Genomic DNA, 19,704 nt, shown 5'->3' on the forward strand with positions numbered 1-19,704 from the left:
AGAAACATCGATCAGCTGCCTCTTGCACACCCCCCACTGGGGATGTGCCCGCAGCCAAGGTACATGCCCTTGACCGGAATCGAACCTGGGACCCTTCAGTCCACAGACAGACGCTCTATCCACTGTAGCTCTGGAGTCAAGAATGTGCATTAAAAAATTTTTTTAAAAAAATCCTCACCCAAGGCTATCTTTCCACTGATTTTTAGAGAGAGTGGAAGAGAGAGGGAAAGAGAAAAATATTGATGTGAGAGAAACACATCAATTGGCTGCCTCCTGCACGTGCCCTGACCAGGGCCCGGGCCAGGGAGAAGCCTGTAACTGAGGTACGTGCCTTGACCGGAATTGAACCCAGGACCCTTCAGTTCGCAGGCCGACATTCTATCCACTGAGCCAAACCAGTTAGGGCAAAACACAAGAAACTTTTAAAGTCACCATAAGGTGTCTAAGAAAGGTAGCAAGGCCACGTCCTCTGCATTCAGAGGGAGAAATGCCATCCCCCAACTTAAAACAAAGTAAAAGAAGTTGATTTGGTCAAGGTTAACGTTAAAACAGAACTTTCTCAAGAATATTAATCTTGTTTTATGGGCGATAAGGTGTGTTGACATTGAGATGTACTCTGTTCCTTGGAACAGAAGCCTGTCTCAGAGAGTGTGCTTTGAACAAAGAGGGCTTGTTAGCATTCCAAGACTTCAGACAGCAGTGCTGTGTTAGCCTGTGAAAACAAATTCAAGAAACCTGTACTTCTGCTTTATCTAAGCACCCGTTGCCTTGGTAATAATGCCCTGGTAATAACTGATATTCCCTTTGTTTCTAAGCTGTATAAACACTCATAAAATTCCCTGTGGAGGGGGATCATCGGCGCTTTCATCTCTTCTTGTATGTTTGGGCAATAAAGTGACTGCAGATTTCTTAAACAGAGAGAAAAAGTCTTGTCTCGGTAATTATTGCACTGCTACCTTGTATGATGTATGTATGTATCTGTTTTGTTTGTGGCCCTCACTCAAATACCAGCTCCACAAGGGGAGGGATTTTTATTATTTAATCTTCACCTGAGGATATTTTTCCATTGATTTTTAGAGAGAGTGGAAGAGAGAGGGAACGACAGAAATACTGACATGAGAGACACACATCGATTGGTTACCTCTTGTATGGTAGGAGGAGGCTGCAATTGAGGTATATGCCTTTGACCAGAATCGAACCCAGAACCCTTCAGTCTGCAAGCCAATTGCTCTATCTACTGAGCCAAATTGGCTAAGGCAGTGGTCGGCAAACTGCGGCTCACAAGCCACATGCGGCTCTTTGGATCCTTGAGTGTGGCTCTCCCACAAAATACCAACTTCTGCGCATGGGCCACGAAGTTTCAATTGCACTGTATGTGTGTGCCCGCATGTGGTATTTTGTGGAAGAGCCACACTCAAAGGGCCAAAGAGCCGCATGTGGCTCGAGAGCCGCAGTTTGCCGATCACTGGGCTAAGGCAAGGGTAGGGATTTTTTTCTCGCATGCTAACTGCTGTGTCTGCAGGGCTTAATAAACATTTTTTGCTGAATGCAGAAATAAATGAAATAAACAAAACTTTAGAGATTCTGTGAAGTGCTAAGAGGAAGAGTCTGGGTTAGAGAGAAAAATGTGTGCATTAAAGGGGGTTGGGGAATAAGCAGCGTCCCCAGGGCCCGGATTGGACCAGAGTTCCTGAGAAGAAGGAAGGGAACCCAGGTCAAGTCCCAGGGGGAAGTCCAGCATTTCAAGTTTGGGAGAACTGAGGGGAAATGGAGCATGGGGCTGAGGAGGTGGGGCCTTCGGAGAATGAGGACAAGCAAGAGAGGACTTTCCCATAGGCCTGGCTCGTTTGGTCTGTGTTCTCATGCGGTCGCATTCAGTCTGTCATTTTCCCTTACTATTTTTAGACATAGTCACACACGGTCCTGGATTTATGGCCTCTCCTGTAGTCTCTTGCAAACAGGCTCACATACATACTGGATCACGTGGCCTCTCAGACAGTCTCTCAGTCACTCACTCAAGGAGTAAGTTTCTGTCACCGATTCCCAGTTTTATGACTGTCTCCTACTAACAATTCATACACACGATCATGTCTTTTTGTTGCTGTTAATCCTCACCAGAGAATATATTTTCCATTGATGTTTTAAAATATATTTTTATTGATTTCAGAGAGGAAGGGAGAGGGAGAGAGAAATAGAAACATCAATGATGAGAGAGAATCATTGATCCACTGCCTCCTGCATGCCCCACACTGGGGATCGAGCTCGCAACTCAGGCATGTGCCCTGACCAGGAATTGAACCTGGGACCTTTCAGTGCATGGGCTGACGCTCTAACCACTGAGCAACCGGCCAGGGCCACGATCATGCCTTATAGCCTGTCTCATTCGGCCAATATGACCAATATTTACTCACACCAGTCAGTTTCCCACATGCAACAGAGTCAGACCTATTGATAAGATGTTTCAACCACACAGGCCGCCACTGGCTTCTCATGAAGTTTCTTCACACACACAAAACCACCGTCTCCTACCTCTTCACACTCACAGCCCCAGTCTCTGATTATAGCTCAGAGTCTCACACACATACATAATCACACAGTACCTCAGACATTATCTGCCGCCTTGTCTCACATTTCTTCTCAAGCAGCTTCCAACATACCAGTGTTTGATTAACAGCCTTTAAGAAAGTCTCTTGCAAAGTTTTACACATGCCCATGCAATCGGCTTCTCAGACACTGCCTCAGTCACTCATTCAGTGTTGGCATCACTTTCCCTCAGTCAGTTTCTGACATCTGTGGTCACTAATTCACAATTGGTACTAGGCTCTCAATAAGCCTTAGACACACAGTCTCTCATGGCCTGTCTCAGCCATTTACACCATCATTTTCATCAGTCAGCTTATCATATACATTCACATATAATTATAGCTTTGCTGGTTTCTTTTTAAAAATCTTTGTTTTAAATCCTCACCTGAAGATATTTTTCCCCCATTGATTTTCTAGAGAGTGGAAGAGGGGAAGAAGCGGGGAGAGAGAGAAACACTGATGTGAGAGGTGCATTGATTGGTGCCTCCTGCACACACACCTGCCAGGGCTGGGGAACCTGCAACTGAGGTGTGTGCCCTTGACTGGGAATGAACCCATGACCCTTTGGCTGTGGGCCAACACTCTAACCACTGAGAAAACTGGCCAGGGCTTTGCTGGTTTCTTGTACATACCAATCACATGGTCTCTCAGTGTCCCATATTCTCAGTTTTTCACAAAAATATAGCCTGTGACTTACACTCTTCTATGAAATGTGTTTCACAGACCCACATACTCTCACATGACTGCTCACTCAATTTTCTTTCTGACTTGTTACTTATCATCTCTTACAGTTATGTGGCCTCTTATACCATTTCAGACACACTTAGTCTCATCATTTTCTCTCAGTCCCTGAACCTGTGGGCTAGACTGGAGTAGTTAACTGTCAATTAATTTTCAACTAGTTTTATGTTCGTGTGCATGCACACATGCACACACGCACACACACACACACACACACACACACGATCCCAGCCTCTCATACTCTCCCAGTCACAGATTTTCTTTCAGTTCTTCAGTCTTTGCTAGTCTCACATGAACAGGATTCTCGTATTCACGCATTCTCGTATTTTGTCTCAGACATACACTTAGGCTCACAGCCATTTTCTCATACAATCAACTTCTCACACATACGCTCCCATGATTTTAGGTGATATGACAGACTTGCATGAACAGCTTCACACACAATCCATCTTCCGACACTGAGCCACCTGCTGACATACAATGAAAGTTTTTCACCTGCACACAGTCCCTGGCAAGCTCTACCACACTTTTATACCCACAGGCTCTCACTTTGTTTTTTTTAATTTTGTATATATTTTTATTAATTTCAGAGAGGAAGGGAGAGGAAGAGAAAGAGAGAATCATCAAGGATGAGAATCATTGATCGGCTGCCTCCTGCACGCCCCCTACTGGGGATCAAGCCTGCAACCGGGCATGTGCTCTTGACAGGAATCAAACCTGGGACCCTTCAGTCTGCAGGATGACGCTTTATCCACTGAGCCAAACCAGCTAGGGCACTCACACCTTGTTTTGATCACTCAATTTGTCTTGCTCACCATCGTCTTGTCATACAGTGACTGGTCTGGTCTGCAGTCCTCACTACCTTCTCATAAACAATACTTCACACACACCACCAGTGTCTTATACAGTACCTTAATCACTCACTCATTTTTATGGTGACTTCCTGACACAAAGACACAATTCTCACACAGACACAATGTCAAGTTTGTGGTTATAACTTCCACTCTCTCTCACACACATATACAATCGCAGCTTTCTAGTTTTTGTTTTTGTTTTTTCACACCTGGTTACCGATCTGCAGTCTCTACTGCTGTTTGTGACACACAGTATCATACTTTCTCTCTCACAATCAATCTCACACCATCACTGCCTTTTATACATATAATGCTTGTCTCACTCAGTCCCCAGAGGGGAAAAAAGCAAGCAGCCTCCAGCATCACCTTTAAAAATATATATTTACAGGAACAATTCCCCATTCTCTGGTACTCTTAGAAAAAAAAGCCATTTGGGGGGAAGTAAAACAAACAGTGGAGACAGGTGTAGCACCGTCCCCCAAATCACCACCCCCCAGGGCCCCAGGCCTGGGCTGGGCCGGTGCTGACAGGCGGTGAGCGCAGGAGTCCTCTGAACCCGCCCTCTCCAGCCTGAAATTCAGACAGGACAGGCTTTATGCCCTCCTATTCCTCCCTCCCAACTCCAGGGACACTTAAAGGGTCCTTTGTACCCGCCCGCAGGAAATTGGGGGGCTGGGAGGGAGGGAGCTGAAAATACACATGTGGTATCAAAAATAAACACTTGGGGGCGGCAGGAAGATTCCCCCCCAAAATCCCTTCCTTCCCACCCACCCCATCTCAGATATAGGAAGAGATGTCCCCTCTCCCCGTCTAAAAGCCCAGTTTAAAAATAGATTATACTATCAAAATGGCAGAGGGTGGGGGACAGGAAGACCTGGAGTACTGGCTGGAGGGGTCCCCCAGACGGGGACCACTCCCACAAAAAAACCCTCCATTGGGAGGTAAGAGGCAGGACCCCAGGAATTTGGCAGACACAGGAATGGCTTCTCAGGGACAGAAGAAAAGGGGCATTTGCCCCCAGCCAAAAAGGTGGCCGACAAAGGACAGGCTGTCTGAGAAAAAGGCTGGGGGTGGGGGTGGGAATCCCTCTCCCAAGGGTGTGAGTCTGACTTGGTCAAGACTCCCAAACCATTTAATGGCACAAATTCTTCCTAGACCCTTGGGGATAGCTAGAAATAAGAAACCGCAACAAGCTAGCTCTTCTACCCACACCCCAAAATGGAGACAGGGCTCCCTCAGCTTCCCAAGGGCAGGCTGAGAAATAAATAAAGAAAGGTCCTTCTCAAGCCAGACCCTGATTGTCTCATCTTGGGAGGAAAATGTGGAGCTGGGGGAGATGTCCTCACCACTCCCCCCCAAAAAGTTGGGCCAGGCTCCTCCCAGTGGCCTTCAAAAAATAAATAAATAAACCGCCCCCCCGACCACTGCGGTAGGAGACGTGTAAGGGCGGCCACTGGGGGACTGACCAAGAAGAGAGAAAACTACGTTTTCTGTGGAAGAATCATTGAGACATCCTTCTTCCTAAGAATCCCCACCCCACCCTGACCTCAGCACAAGTCTGTCAGCTGAGCTATGTTTCTCCTTGAGACGGCTGGCTGGAGAGAAGTTCAGGGCATAAGTCACCCCAGCAAGGGGTGGTGGCGGTGGTGGCGGTGGTAGTCATGGCTTCTGGGGCCCTGGGGAGAGCACCACGGGGGTTGAGAGGCCATCCACGCTGATGGAGGGGATGTGCACCTGGGCGCTGCCACTGGATGGAAACTGGGAACAGAAATAGGGAGAGGTCATGGGTGGGGGCTGTGCTAGGTTCTCTCACCCACTCTGAGATGGAGGGAAGAGCCTACCTGGAAGGAGAGCTTGGCCGGGCTACGGGGTACAATGGGACTCAGGGTGCTCCAGAAGTGAATGCTGGGGGGCAGCGAGCTGGGCGTCAGCAGCACCGGGGTCTGTGGGGAAGGGGTGGTTGGAGCTCAAGTGAGCAGAGAGGGCAAGTGGGACAACGGAAGTAACTTGGTTCCAGTCCCACCAGAAATCCTACTCAGACTTCCGAGATCACGCACGGAAAGTGCACAGGCCTAGACCATAACTACTAAGGTCATGCCTGTGACATCTCTTCAACTTCACATGGGCGACCCTTTCAAACCTCACAAGTCATCATCCCAATAGCTCAGGTTCAACCTCCAATTCCTCTGTCCCACCCTTACACCTCACAGGAAGCCCGCTAAGCAAATCCCAGACCAAAAAGCCCCACTCAGGTTCCTCATGCCTCTTAGAAACAGTTGCTACCCAAGGCCTCGATCCTTTGATCCGCCCACAAAACTCCCCACACTTGCCCTTCATTCTGACCAAGATCCCTCAGCCTTGGAGTCTCACTCTTGCCCTTCTTTAATCAAGCCCTGTCCCTGCAACCAGTTGCCCTCGAAGGCTGCACCCTCCCAGCTCACTCCAATAGATAACCCCCAGGGCCCTTGGGGTCTACTGCCTCTCCACCAATCGCATCGGTCCCGGGGAGCCAGCCCCTGCCCCTGCGCAGGCATTAACCAATGTGTGCGTCCCCAGAGCCAGACCCACCCCTGCGCAGGCACTCACCAATGTGTGCGTAGGCAGCAGGGATGGCGTCAGCGCTGGCCCGGGTGCCTGCAGACCGGAGCCAGTGGCCGATCCTGGAGTCCGTTCGGGCCCTGGCCCACCTAGCAGGCTAGGGCTGAGTGGGAGCTCCAGGTCCCGGGGCTTGCGGCCCTTCTGAGGCTGGGCGATCTCCGTGCAGGAAGCTGTAGACGCCCCGAGGCCGCCTACCGGCCCTGCAGTCTCCATAACAACCGCAGGATGCCGGGCAGATGCGCCCTCTGCAGGAGGGACTTCCCGCCCGGCCCTCGGGGCTTCCGGTGCATACCCCGCCGCCTCCCCACTGGCTGCGGTGTGGGGCTCTTCCTCGGGCTCTTCCACTTTCACTTCTGGGGGCTGTGGCCGACCCAAGCAGGGCTCCACATTCGCTTCTTCTGATTTAAGGTTCAGGGCCTCAGGCGGGGTCAGAATGACCTGGGAGAGGAGGGAGCATGTATGGATTGCTGGGGTAGCGAAGCAATGACTCTCCTTCGAGAGTGGGACTTGGTACTGGGGGCATAACTGCACAAGGGGTAGCTCCTCCAACAGGGCTAGACTTCGCCAAGGAAGCAGGGCTTCTGGGGCAGCTTCTCCTATCTGGGGACAGGGCTGGACTCCCAGGGATACTGCCCTAAGGCATGAAAGCAGTTCTCAAAAATTTTTCTTTAGCCCTAACCGGTTTGGCTCAGTGGATAGAGCATCCGCCTGCGGACTGAAAGGTCCCAGGTTCGATTCTGGCCAAGGGCATGTACCTTGGTTGCGGGCACATTCCCAGTAGAGGGTGTGCAGGAGGCAGCTGATCGATGTTTCTCTCTCATGGATGTCTCTAACTTTCTATCCCTCTCCCTTCCTCTTTGTAAAAAAAATCAATAAAATATATTAAACAATTTTTTTTCTTTAAGGACCAGTGGCATCTGGAAGCTAGTTAAAAATGCAAATTCTAGCCCAGCCAGCATGGCTCAGTGGTTGAGCCTCGACCTAAGAACCACCTAAGAACCAGAATGTTATGGTTTGATTCCTAGTCAAGGGCACATGCTGACTTGCAGCGATCCCCAGTGGGGGGCGTGCAGGAGGCAGCCAATCAATGATTCTCTCTCATCATTGTTATTTCTATTTCTTCCTTCCTCTCTGAAATCAATAAAAGTAAATAAAAATGCAAAATCTTGGGCCCATCCCCAGACCCATATAATCAGAAACACTGGGGGTGCACCCCAGCAACCTGTGGGTTAAAAAGCCCTTCAGTTGATTGTGGGAGTGCTGAAGTGAAAGAACCAGTGCATTAAGCAAATATGAAAGTTCTGCACACCTAATACAAGTTGGTGTACTACTAACTCTAGCACACTTAATCTCCTTCAGTACTAGCTTAGCGCACCTCCCCGTTCTCCAAGGGGACTTCTGCGTCCCTCCTCCAACCATAGCTCCTTTTATAGAACGTTTATGTCCCTTCTCTTACCCCTCCTCATCAGGAAATTGCACATCCCTCCTACTGAATTTCCATATTCCAGCCCTTACCTGCAGAGGTAGGCCAGCTTCCTCAGCCTCTAGGCAGGCCTCCAATGGGCTTGGACTGGTGCTCCTGCTCCCCGAGGGGGGCGCTGCGGCTCCTGCTGGGGCGGTGTTGGAAAGCACTGAGATGGACCTCGGATGCAGGGGCAGCGGTAGCTGTGGCTGCAGGGACTGGATGGTGAAGGTGGAATAGAGGCCTGAGCGCATGTACTCATTCCGGCTGCTTCGAGCCAAGGCACCTGGGCCTGCCATTCCTGCACCCTTGGGTGTGCCTGGCTTCCCAGAGGCAGTGTCCCCGGGGACAGCATGTGCAGCAGCGGGGGCCACATTTGCCACAGTGGAGGTGACAGACACCTCAGGCTGGGGCGAACAGTCCTCAGTGGAGCACCCTGCGACCTCGGGATAGGACACAAACTTGTAGACGAACTTCTGGCCACTCACTTTGCGGATGATGTTCTGGGAAGGGAGGAGACAGGATAGGGGGCCTTAGAAGGGCGGGCCAGGGTGGAAGGAGAGTGTGGATTGGGGTGGGTGGGTGAAGGGGGTGTGTCTCCTAGTGCCTTTTCCCCCTGTTGTCCGTCTCCTGTCTTTTCACATATACACCATGCCGCCTCCGTGTCTGTCTCTCCATATGGTCCCCCTCCCAGCCTATTTCACATCTCACCCCCCCCCTCAATTTGGGGGCTCTTCCCCTCTCCTCCAGTTTTTTCCCCCTCCTTCTTCCCCATCCCGATTCCCCTTTCTGTACTTTCCCCCGTTTCTCCCCCTTCTCTATTCTCCCCTCCACAATTCTTCCTTTAGTCTACTGCCCTTCTCCCCTTTCCCTGTCTCCTCTCTGTATCTCCCCGTTCCAACCCCCTCCAGGTCTCCTCTGTCACTCTTCATCTCCATCAGTCTGATTCCCCTACCCGCATCTCAGACACCCCCCCACACCTAGTGGCTCCTTTCCATGATGGGCCCACATAGGGGAGCAGGTGCAGAAGCAGACTTTCCTCCTGGCTCTAGGAACCAGGGGTATCTTGGGTTAACAGGGTCACACCTTGGGGGTGGCTGCCAGGACACAGTTTTGGCGTCTAGCTAATGCAGTAAGACAGGAAAATGAAGTAACTGATATAAATGTTGGAAGAGACTACATTAATGTAGAAGAATGTGGTGATGAATTACTAATATAGAGGATTATTTAAAGCTACTGACACAGAAGTGGAACAGGACAAGATCAGTAGGGAAGACAGGGTGAGGAGCCACATTCTTAATACTTTTGTGGAGGTTTAAGCTAAGGCAATTCGAAAATGAACTGATAGCAACTAGACAAGAACAGTTAAATGTCGACATAAATTTGGGGAGAATCTCAAGGCTGGCTTAGGTGGGTCCCAGAGCATGTTTGGGATATTTCAGGACAGATCTAGAGGATCTCAGAGCACAGTGAGGTGGCCTCATTATTCATATTGTTTTGGAGGTTTGAGCTGAAGAAATAAAATATGAAAATGGAATAAATGATGAACTGTGTGAGGCATAGGTCCAGGGCTGTTCTGGGGGATAAGAGACACGGTGGCACTGCAGTACCCTGGGGACATCTTAATGCTGGTCAGGGTGGCTTTGTGTTTCTCATTAATATTGTTTTAGAAGTTTCAGGTAAAGAAAGAAAATTAAATAACCGGTATAAATATTGGGGGAAAGGGCAAATCCAGTGCTGGTGTGAGAGGATGAGGAAAATTTCGCTACAGGAATAAGATGATAAAATAAAATAAGTTATATAGACACTGGGGTAGACCAGTGTTGCTCTGAAAACACAAGAGGATGGGGTGTGGGGCTGGCATTATATATGTTGTTTGGGAGGTTTTAGCTAAAGGAATAACAGAAGAAAAGGAGATAATTGATGAAAATGTTAAGGGTCTCAGAGGATGAGATGGGGCAAGCTTAGTATGATACTGTCATGGGGGTTTTGATTCTAGGAAGAATAATCTTTTGCAATTCTTATTCTGGAACAACAGCAGGTTATGAAATAACTGGAGGAATCTAGGACTTGTTCAGGGGTTCCAAAGCACAGGAGAAAAAGTTATTAATACTATTTGCAAAAGTTCTGCTATAGGAATAAGGTAAGAAAATGAAACGTTATGTGGGGTGTAGTGGGACAGCATTACTTTGAAGGTTTTAGCCAAGGCAGTAAGACAAGAAAATAACTGAGATAAAATGTTTGGGGGAGCCCCCAACATTGGTCTGAGAGTACCAGAGGATAAGGTAAGAAATGATAAAGTTTAATGTTGGTTTCAAAGTTATAGCTATAGCAGTTAAGAAAATGAAATCACTGATATAAATATGGCGGTTCCCTGCCCTAACCTGTGTGGCCTTACCTTATCATAGTAGTACCGCAAAGCCCGGCTGAGCTTGTCATAATTCATGTTGGTCTTGTTCTTGCGCAGTCCCCACAGCCGGGCCACCTCCTCGGCATCCACCAGCTTGAACTCACCACCATCCCGTGAGGTCCAGGAGATAATGTGGCCGTTGCCTTGTTCTCTCAACAGCTGCAGCAGAAACTGCCACAGCGTCACAGAGGGGTCCATCACGGGGGGAGTGCTCACGCCATCCCAAGGGTACCTGGAGGGCAGATGGTTCAGAGCTGAGAGGCTGTGGACACAGGGCGGGGCAGAGATCAGCAGGAGGAGGATTCTTTTCTTGCAATCTTGCTTCCACCTCTGTCCCCAAAGCCCACCATCAATCCCTAAATACCCTCAAACTCAATTCTAAGCTCCTCAGCCAGGCTTTGGATGACCCCTGTAATGGGATGAGACTTTGGGAGGCACTAGGAGAGCATGAATGAATTTTGCATGTGGGATAAATGTGAATCTTTGGGGGCCAGAGCGCAGGCTGTGGTAGAGAGAGTAATGCCCCCCCCCCCCAAGATGTCCATATCCTAAACTCTAGAGCTTGTGAGTATATTATATTACATGTCAACAGGAACTCTGCAGATGAATTTAAGGTCACAGACTTTAAAATGGGGAGATTATTCTGGATTATTTGGGCAAGCTCAATCTAATCACATGAAAGCTTTCTTTTTAAAAAATATATTTTATTGATTTTTTACAGAGAGGAAGGGAGAGGGATAGAGAGTTAGAAACATCGATGAGAGAGAAACATCGATCAGCTGCCTCCTGCACACTACCTACTGGGGATGTGCCCGCAACCCAGGTACATGCCCTTGACCAGAATCGAACCTGGGACCCTTGAGTCTGCAGGCTGACGCTCTATCCACTGAGCCAAAACGGTTAGGGCTCACATGAACTCTTAATAAAAGTAGAAGAAAGCAGGAGAAAGGCAGCTCAGAGAGAGACAATGACAGAAGAGGCAGGAGTGATTCAAAGCATGAGAGGACTCAACCTGCCACTGCTAGTTGAAGATGGAATGTGGTGGCCTCTTAAAAGCTGGGAATGGCCCTTGGCTGACAGCCAGTGAGGAAACAGGGACCTCAATCCTACCACCTCAGGGAACTGAATTCTGCCAACAACCTGAGCGAGCAGGAAACGCACTCTCCCCTGGAGCCTCCAGAAAGGAATGCAGCGCTGCTGACACCTGGCTTTCGTCTGGTGAGACCTGTGCTGGGCTTCTGATTGACAGAACTGTGATTTATTAAATTTGTGTTGTTTTAAGCAGCTAAATTTATTTGTTACAGCAGGAAATACAAAGCTAGTCTAACATTCCTAGCCTGGACATTTTCATTTTCATTTTCTACCACATCAAACATCAAAGTTTTCCAGGAGGTTCCTTCTGCCAGCTCCTCTCAAAGGCTGTTCACTCCATGTGGGGCTCCGTTCCTCTGCCTAGAAGTCTTCCTCATCGTTCAAGTCCTGGCACCAGGGGCCTTGCCTTTATGAAGCCTTTCTGGAACCAAATGCCTGCTTTCCTCTGTCCTTCTACCCACACTCCTCAGACCTGCTACTGTCCCTGTATGTTCTCCTTCGTGGTAACAGCTACACTACCATTTATTGAGTGCCTAATACATGCCAGGCATTGTTCCAATCAGGCAACATGGCTTACTGGACAATCACCCAGGCTCTACAACCAGGCTGCCAGGGCTGGAACCCTGCCTGCTTCTGCAACTTGTTAGCAGTGCGATCCCTGGGCATGTTCTTTAACTCTGTGCCTCACTTTCCCCACCTGCAAATAGGGATAATAATAATACCACCTAGTTCACAGGGTTATTTACAGAATAAATATAATATGCCAGGCATATGATAAGCTCTAAACGAATATTCATTTCTAACTTGTCCATAATCTATTATTCGCTATTCCAAAAAGCTCTAAGAACAGAAGGCTTCTTTTGTAACCATTTTGGCAGCAAAACCTGATCTGACACAAAACAAGGCCCTTTGCGGTCTTTATTGATCCCTACCTAGTGTGACTGTTCGTACGTTTTGCTGCAGAAATCTGAATGCGGCTGATTACCGAGCTCACTAAGGGTGTTATGTAACTTCTTGGATGTGCACCTTGTCACCCTTTTCAAATCTGAAACATTCGCAATTCTGAAAACATCTGGCCCCAAGGGTTTCAGATAAGGGCACAGAGACCTGTACTGTTATTTTTCTAAGGACTGACTCATTTCTCCCTCGTCACAACTCTGGGATGTAGGTACTCTGATGATTGCTAATTTATAGAGCAGGAAGCCGAGGCACAAAATGTCTAAATGACTTCTACAGGCCACACAGCTCTAGGTGGCAGAGCCAGGATTTGGATCCAGGCAGTCAGGTTCTAGTGGTCTAAGCTCTCAAACCAATAGGCTAAATCGCCCTTCACACTGACTGCTCCTTCGGTGTGTCCTGCAGAGAACAGGACCGTCCCTGTATCCCCATAACTGCTCTCTTTGCTGAGCATGAATTGGAAATAAACATGAGCTTCCCATTCCTTACAGAGTGAGCTTTCGTCAATCAACTGTTCACTGGCTGGGATTGTTGGGTTAAGAATAAGACCTTCCAAATCAGGTCATTTATAGCTTAATTCTTTAATCTGTATAATTAAATATACAGTATGATCCTCTTTTTTATTTTTATTGATTTCAGAAAGGAAAAGGAGAAGGACAGACAGAAACATCAATGATGAGAGGGAATCACTGATTGGCTGCCTCCTGCACGCCCCCTACTGGGGATTGAGCCTGAAACCAGGGCATGTGCCCCTGACTGGGAATCAAACCTGGGACCCTTCAGTCTGCAGGTCGATGCTCTAGCCACTGAGCCAAACCGGCCAGGGCTGATCCTCTTTTTAAAAACTGTTTTTATTGATTTTTTTTAAGGGCGAGGGATAGAGAGATAGAAACATTTATGAAAGAGAAACATCAATCAGCTGCCTCCTGCACTCCCCCTACTGGGCATCAGGCCTGCAACCTGGGCATGTGCCCTCACCGGAAAAATGATCTTGGTTCACTCACTGGTTGACGCTTAACCACTGAGCAACACCATCAGGGCGAGTATGATCCTCTTATGTCTGAGCTGTTTCAAAGTTCATTCAGCAGACACAATTTTAGGCAATTATACAAGCCACAACGCCATGGAGTGTCCAGAGTAGAGAGTCCTGGCATCGGAGCTCTCACTGAGTTTATTTGAAGGCCTGCTTGTTTCAGAGGCACTAAGAGTTCAGTGTGACTCCTGGTGACAAAGACAGGCAATTTTAGCAGTTTCTCTTTCAGGGGCAACAGAACCTACCAATGTAGGTGCAATCTGACAGTTAGCTTTAAGCCTCAATAGCACACAGGGTTTTATATTTTGTTTATTATTACATTTCCCACTTGACCCCTAATAAGAGCTCCAGTAACCTGTCTTCTTCGAATGTGTTTACCTTTCTCCATCTCATTTATTCAGCAATCATTTATTGAGTGCCTATTGTAGGCCAGGGGTGCTAGTGAAAGTGACATTTCCGTGGGGGAAGGCAGACAAGAAACAAGATAAACAAGTAAAGAATGTCAGATGATGATAGAGCCATGGGGAAAAAATGAAACAGGGAAGGAGTTCTTTATTAAAGACTAGTCAGGGAGCCGAAACCAGTTTGGCTCAGTGGATAGAGCGTCGGCCTGCGGACTGAAAGGTCCCAGGTTCGATTCTGGTCAAGGGCATGTACCTTGGTTGCGAGCACATCCAGTAGGAGATGTGCAGGAGGCAGCTGATCGATGTTTCTCTCTCATCGATGTTTCAACTCTCTATCTCTCTCCCTTCCTCTCTGTAAAAAAAAAAAAAAAAAAAAAGACTAGTCAGGGAAAGGTCATCACTGAGGAGGTGACATTTGAGCAAAGACCTAAAAGAGGTCAAGGAGTCAGGTCTGATGACCTGGGGAGCAGTTTCGTAGGTAGAGGAAACAGCCTGAGGCTGGACGAAGAGAAGAGTCTGGCATGGCTGGACAGGAGGGCGTTAGGGGCCAGTAGGAGATGAGAACCGAGGGGCAACAGGGGCCAGACTGAGGGAGCCTTTCTCAGGCCTGTAAGGACTTTGACACTGTGTGAGACAAGAGACATGAGAGGGCTGTGACATGGATGTTGTTAATAGGATCACTCTGGCTCTTGTGAGAACTGACTAATGGCTGAAGAGACTACTGCAATAGTCTAAGTGAGAGATGGTGGTGGCAGCAGCGGGATTTGCTGACATGCAAGATAGGGATGAGATGGGAACCAAGGATGATTCTAAGTTTGTGGCCTGATCACCTGGAAGGATAGGCAGCGAGAACAGCATGTACAAAAGCTCGGAGGTGGGCACACGCTTGGCATACTACATCAAGGACACCCCCTGTGAGTTCACCCAGTTCCCATTTCTGAGGATATTTACGTACCTTTCTCCCTGCCCTACGATGAACCCTTTATCACACAATCATGAAGTTCCATTATCTTTCAGGCAGAATTAATTCTTCCTCTTGTGATCCAATGCACTGAATAACCTGTCTGTCCTTGCAAAGCTGTTCTTCTCTCTGGGTCTTCAGCCTCATACTCCTCGGCCCTGCTCTAGCTGTGTGACTTTGAGTAAGTTACTCAACCTCTCTGAGTCTGTTTCTGCATCTGTAAAATGGGGATATTTCATTCTCAGAGTACATTATCCTCAAAATACACCTACTCTCAAAGGCGTTTGTGAGGATTAAAGGTCAATATATGTAAAGGGCGTAGAAAAGTATCTCTGGCACATAGGAGACACTCAAGAGGTGTTAGCTATTTGCTAGTCTGTCATCCTCCCTCCCCAAACCCCTCCACCCCAACCTTATGTATCACTGTGACCTATTTACCACCTGGTTCCCCTTATATCTCAGATCTCGCCTCCAATCCCTCTCTCCACTCTGCTCCAGCTACACTGGCCTCCTCTGTGTGCCTTGAACATGCCAGGCGCAATCCCAGCTCAGGGCCTTTGCATCAGCTGTGCCTTCTGTCCAGTGTACTCTTCCACTAGACATATGGCTCCCTCCCTCTCTGACCTCCTTCAGGCCTTAATTCAAGAGCCACCTTCTAAATGAGGCCTGCCCTATGCCTAAGATTTTAACCACCCTACTACTCTATTCCTACCTTCCCTACTTCATTTTTCTTCCTTAGCACTTGTCTAAAATACTATCTTTTACTTGTTTTATTTATATAGTCTGTCTCCTCCACTTTTAACAAAGAGCAGGAATTTCTGCCTATTTTTTCCCTCCCACATCTCCAGCACCTAGAAGAGTGCCTGGTACTTACTAGGTGCTCAGTGAAGTGTTTGATGAATGAACAGTCCCATCTAACTAGTCTCTTAACTAGCTCTCAAATGCCCTCTTCATTCCCATCTGCTCCCCACCCTGACTTGTCTGAAGTTATATTTTTCCCATTCATTCGTGCAATAAATTTGTATTAAGCACCTGCTATATATATACTAGGGATATTTTTTAGGTGCTGGAGACCCAGCAGGACTAAGCAGACAAAAACTGTAAGCCTTCATGGGACTTCTAAAGGGGAGAGACAACACAATAAACTGGTCAACTATACAGTGTGCACCACAGTAATGAAGGGCAAAGGAAGAAATAAAGCAGAGAGGGGGCCTCAGCCCTGCTAGGTGTGTAGGTTGAGATGGTCAGGGATGAGGTGACATTTGAACAGAGTCCCAAAAGGAACCATGACCAGGGGACAAAGTGTTCTGGGCAGGAAAAATGGCCACTGTAAAGGCCCTGAGGCTGGACCACTGTGAGTTTGAGGACAAGTGAAGAGGTCAGTGTGGCTGGAATAGAATTGGGAGTGTAGGAGGTAAGGCCAGAGAAGTTACTTGCGTGTGTGTGTGTGTGTGTGTGTGTGTGTATTTTTTTTGAGAGAGAGAGAGAGGAAGGGAGAGGGAGAGAGAGGCAGAAACATCAATGATGAGAATCATTGATTGGTTGCCTACTATAGGACCCCCACTGGGGATCGAGCCCACAACCCGGACATGTGCCCATAATTGAAAGGAACCCGGAACCCTTCAGTCTGCAGGCTGACGCTCTATCCACGGAGCCAAACCAGCTAGGGCTATTTGCTTCATTATTAATTCACAGGTATTCTTTACTTACACTGGAGGGGATTCTAGTTCTGACCCCCTCCCCCATTTTACAAACGAGGAAACAGGTGCAGAGAGACAATAGTTAAATTACTAAGGTCACACAGCTTCTGGGATTGGGGATGGAAGGATGCTGAGATAAGTTAGGCAATGGAGCCTTCCTGGCGTGGCTCATTGGTTGAATACGGACCTATGAACCAGGAGGTCATGGTTCAATTCCTGGTCAGGGCACATGCCTGGATTGTGGGCTTGATCCCCAGTGTGGAGTGTGCAGGAGGCAGTTGATCAATTATTCTCTTTCATGATTGATATTTCTATCTCTCTCTCCCTCTCCCTTCCTCTCTGAAATCAATAAAAAATAATTTGGTTTTTAAGGAGTGGGGCCTCACATGGGATGGGATGAGCAGAAAGAGGAGCCTCAAAAATTATCCTGTGTCCCGAGGGGCACCCTAACTTGGTGCTTATTGGGTCACCTTTGAGTAAGGTATTTACTAGTAACCTCCCCTTGCCAAAGTTTCCTCAGCACCTACCTAGCAGGGTTATGGTGAGGATTAAATGAGCTCATTAAGATAAAACACTTTGCCTCGTACTCATAAATGTTAGTAGGTGCTCAGTGTTAGCTCCTGTTAGCAGTATCGCTACTATATTCATTTACTGTGAGGAAGAACATCTTAATGGTTAACACTGTGCATGAGGGGGGGTGTTCACGAGTAAAAAAGACTTGGGTTCAACAAGGAGATAAGCTGATCCACTATTAAGAAGGAGGGAGGGGTTCAGAGATGGCCACGACTGATGCACCACAAGGAAAGGCGAGGGAAAATAAAAGCACACAGGCTGACCCTCCTGCAGGAGGGATTGCAAAGCATTGGGCTGTGACTGCAAGCACATGGATAGCCGGAAGGCTCATGAACAGATCCACTGCAAAGGTGGGGTGGTGGCGGTGTAAAGGCTTATCTTATTTACTGGGCAAGGGGTGTAGAAAAACAGAACCACAGCTGCACAATAGTGGGGGGGGGGGGGAGTCATCTCACAGGGATTGATTAAAAGGAGAGGGACAAGGCCATGGACTGGGCTGCTGATTACGGGGAGATATGAAGCACTAAACTGACCCATTGTTAACAGGAAGGGAGAAGCCCAAGGACCCAAGACCCAAGGAGTGTCAGTCTACAGAAGAGGGAGGAGAGGGGAATAGGCTGATAAGTAGGGAGCTGTGAATACAAGCATTTAGACTGATCCACTGGAAAATGGTGTGTGCGCACGTGTGTGACAGAGCCATGGGACAGATGTACTGGAGGACTGGAGGAGGCAGGAATACAAATTCACAGATTTAATGTTAAAGAGGAGTGGAGGGGGTACAACGCCACGGATTGATTCACTACAGGGAACCGGAGGGATGGAGCAAACAGGGTCACAGACGGGGCCCCTGAAAGTTGAGGAAAGGAGAAATCCACTCAGAAGGACCGACTGTCCCAGTTGGACAATGCCAAAGACTGGTCCCCTATGAGTGTGGATGGGGGGTGGGGGTGGGCGCAAGACCATGGACGAATCCACTGGAAAGTGAGGTGGGGAGAATGTAAGCACGCAGACCGATCCACTACTAAACAGGAAGGGGGGGTAGGCCACGGTCAGCTACATTACAAGGGGCGAAAGAAGGGGGCAATGCCACAGGCAGGTCCACCAGCCGTGGTGGTGGCGGTGGGGAGTCAACACCAGCAGGCCACGGGCCAAGCCACATCCCTCGCGCGGGGGCGGGAAGGAGACGTGCGGTCACGGACCTAGCCCTCCACCCTCCAGGCCCCGGCTCACCTGTGCGGAGGGCAGCGGCGGTGTTGGCAGCTCCGGGGGGCGGGGGCTCCATGCGCGGCCCCACCGCCCCCCAGGCCCGGGTTACGAGGCGGCGGTGACGGCGGTGACAGCGGCGGCGGTGGCGGCGGCGGCGGCGGCGGCAGTGGCTGTGGTGGTGGTGGCAGCGGCGCCAACGGCAACACCTAGAGGCCGCCCCTGCGCTTCCCTACCGCTCACGTGGGCCTGTGGAGGCGGAGCCAAGCGTTTCGCGGCTCGCTGATTGGCTACGCGCCATAGTTGACCGCAGCGTCCAGGGTCGGGGAGGCGGGCTCTGCTCCACAGGGCGATGACGTGATTGGCCCAAGGGGAACTGATGGAACGCAGATGGCGGGGTTCAAGGGGGCGTGCTCAGCCCCCTTGGCGCTACACGTTGATTGGCTCAAGAAAGACTGATCAGTGGGTAACTGACAAGGCTCTAGGGGCGCCTGCCTCGCACAGATTGGCCCAAACGGGGTTGATGGAAGACTTCTGAGGATTGGGGTGCGTGGGCTCTGCTTGCTGCTGATTGGAGGATGAGGGGCTCCTAGACAGCTGCCAAAACACGACAGGGCGGTGCTGCCCTCCTTGCCGCTCAGCGGAAGCAGGACTTATATGGAAGTGGGCGTAGCAGCCGGCAGTAAAGGGGTCGGGCTAGAGTTCTGCCTAGGCGGGCAGGGTAACTCTATAGTGATTGGCTACAAAAGACAAATTTAGACTGAAGCTGAGGCAGAAGGGCAGGACAGCTGCCAGACAAGTGAAGGAGCAGAGTGGTGGAAACTAAATGCCGAGGAGGGCAGGGTCGAGCCGCAGCCAGAGTTATAAAGGGGTTGAACTTGGCTCCGTATTTCTTAGAAGCTGGACAAAACATAGACTAAGGGCAGGAGCAGGGAGGGCAGGATCTGGCTCTGTGCCCACTGGTGGAAACTGAACTATTTAGAAGCAGTAGTGAGGCCAATTTAGGCGGAGCGGGGCATGGTTGTAATTTAAGGTTCCTGAGGAATGATTAGGATGTGGGAGAGGGGTAAACCTTAGGGCCAATTGCCCTGGGGACAAACCTCCACCCTGAATTGGCCCATTCGCTATCGTAA

At 49.1% G+C, this 19,704-nt stretch overlaps 1 protein-coding gene across 4 annotated transcripts; it reads right to left on the reverse strand.

The window, feature by feature from the left end:
* Window positions 1-4,540: 4,540 nt before the first annotated feature.
* On the reverse strand, window positions 4,541-18,818 carry ELK1 (ETS transcription factor ELK1). 4 transcript variants are annotated; one of them, XM_059679743.1, is made up of 7 exons: window positions 18,599-18,818; window positions 15,090-15,312; window positions 10,637-10,880; window positions 8,292-8,741; window positions 6,765-7,214; window positions 6,020-6,121; window positions 4,541-5,936 (listed from the first exon to the last, which is right to left on the reverse strand). In XM_059679743.1, the coding sequence occupies exons 3-7, from the start codon at window positions 10,844-10,846 to the stop codon at window positions 5,838-5,840; spliced, it is 1,311 nt and encodes a 436-aa protein (XP_059535726.1). In that variant the 5' UTR covers window positions 10,847-10,880; window positions 15,090-15,312; window positions 18,599-18,818; the 3' UTR covers window positions 4,541-5,837. The 4 variants fall into 4 exon arrangements, with proteins under 4 accessions (XP_059535726.1, XP_059535727.1, XP_059535725.1 ...); XM_059679744.1 differs by lacking the exon at window positions 15,090-15,312 and having other exon boundaries at window positions 10,637-10,910; XM_059679742.1 differs by lacking the exon at window positions 15,090-15,312 and having other exon boundaries at window positions 18,599-18,817.
* Window positions 18,819-19,704: the final 886 nt, after the last annotated feature.

The sequence above is a fragment of the Myotis daubentonii genome, chromosome X, assembly GCF_963259705.1.
Source record: "Myotis daubentonii chromosome X, mMyoDau2.1, whole genome shotgun sequence".
In the NCBI taxonomy this organism is placed as follows: Eukaryota; Metazoa; Chordata; class Mammalia; order Chiroptera; family Vespertilionidae; genus Myotis; species Myotis daubentonii.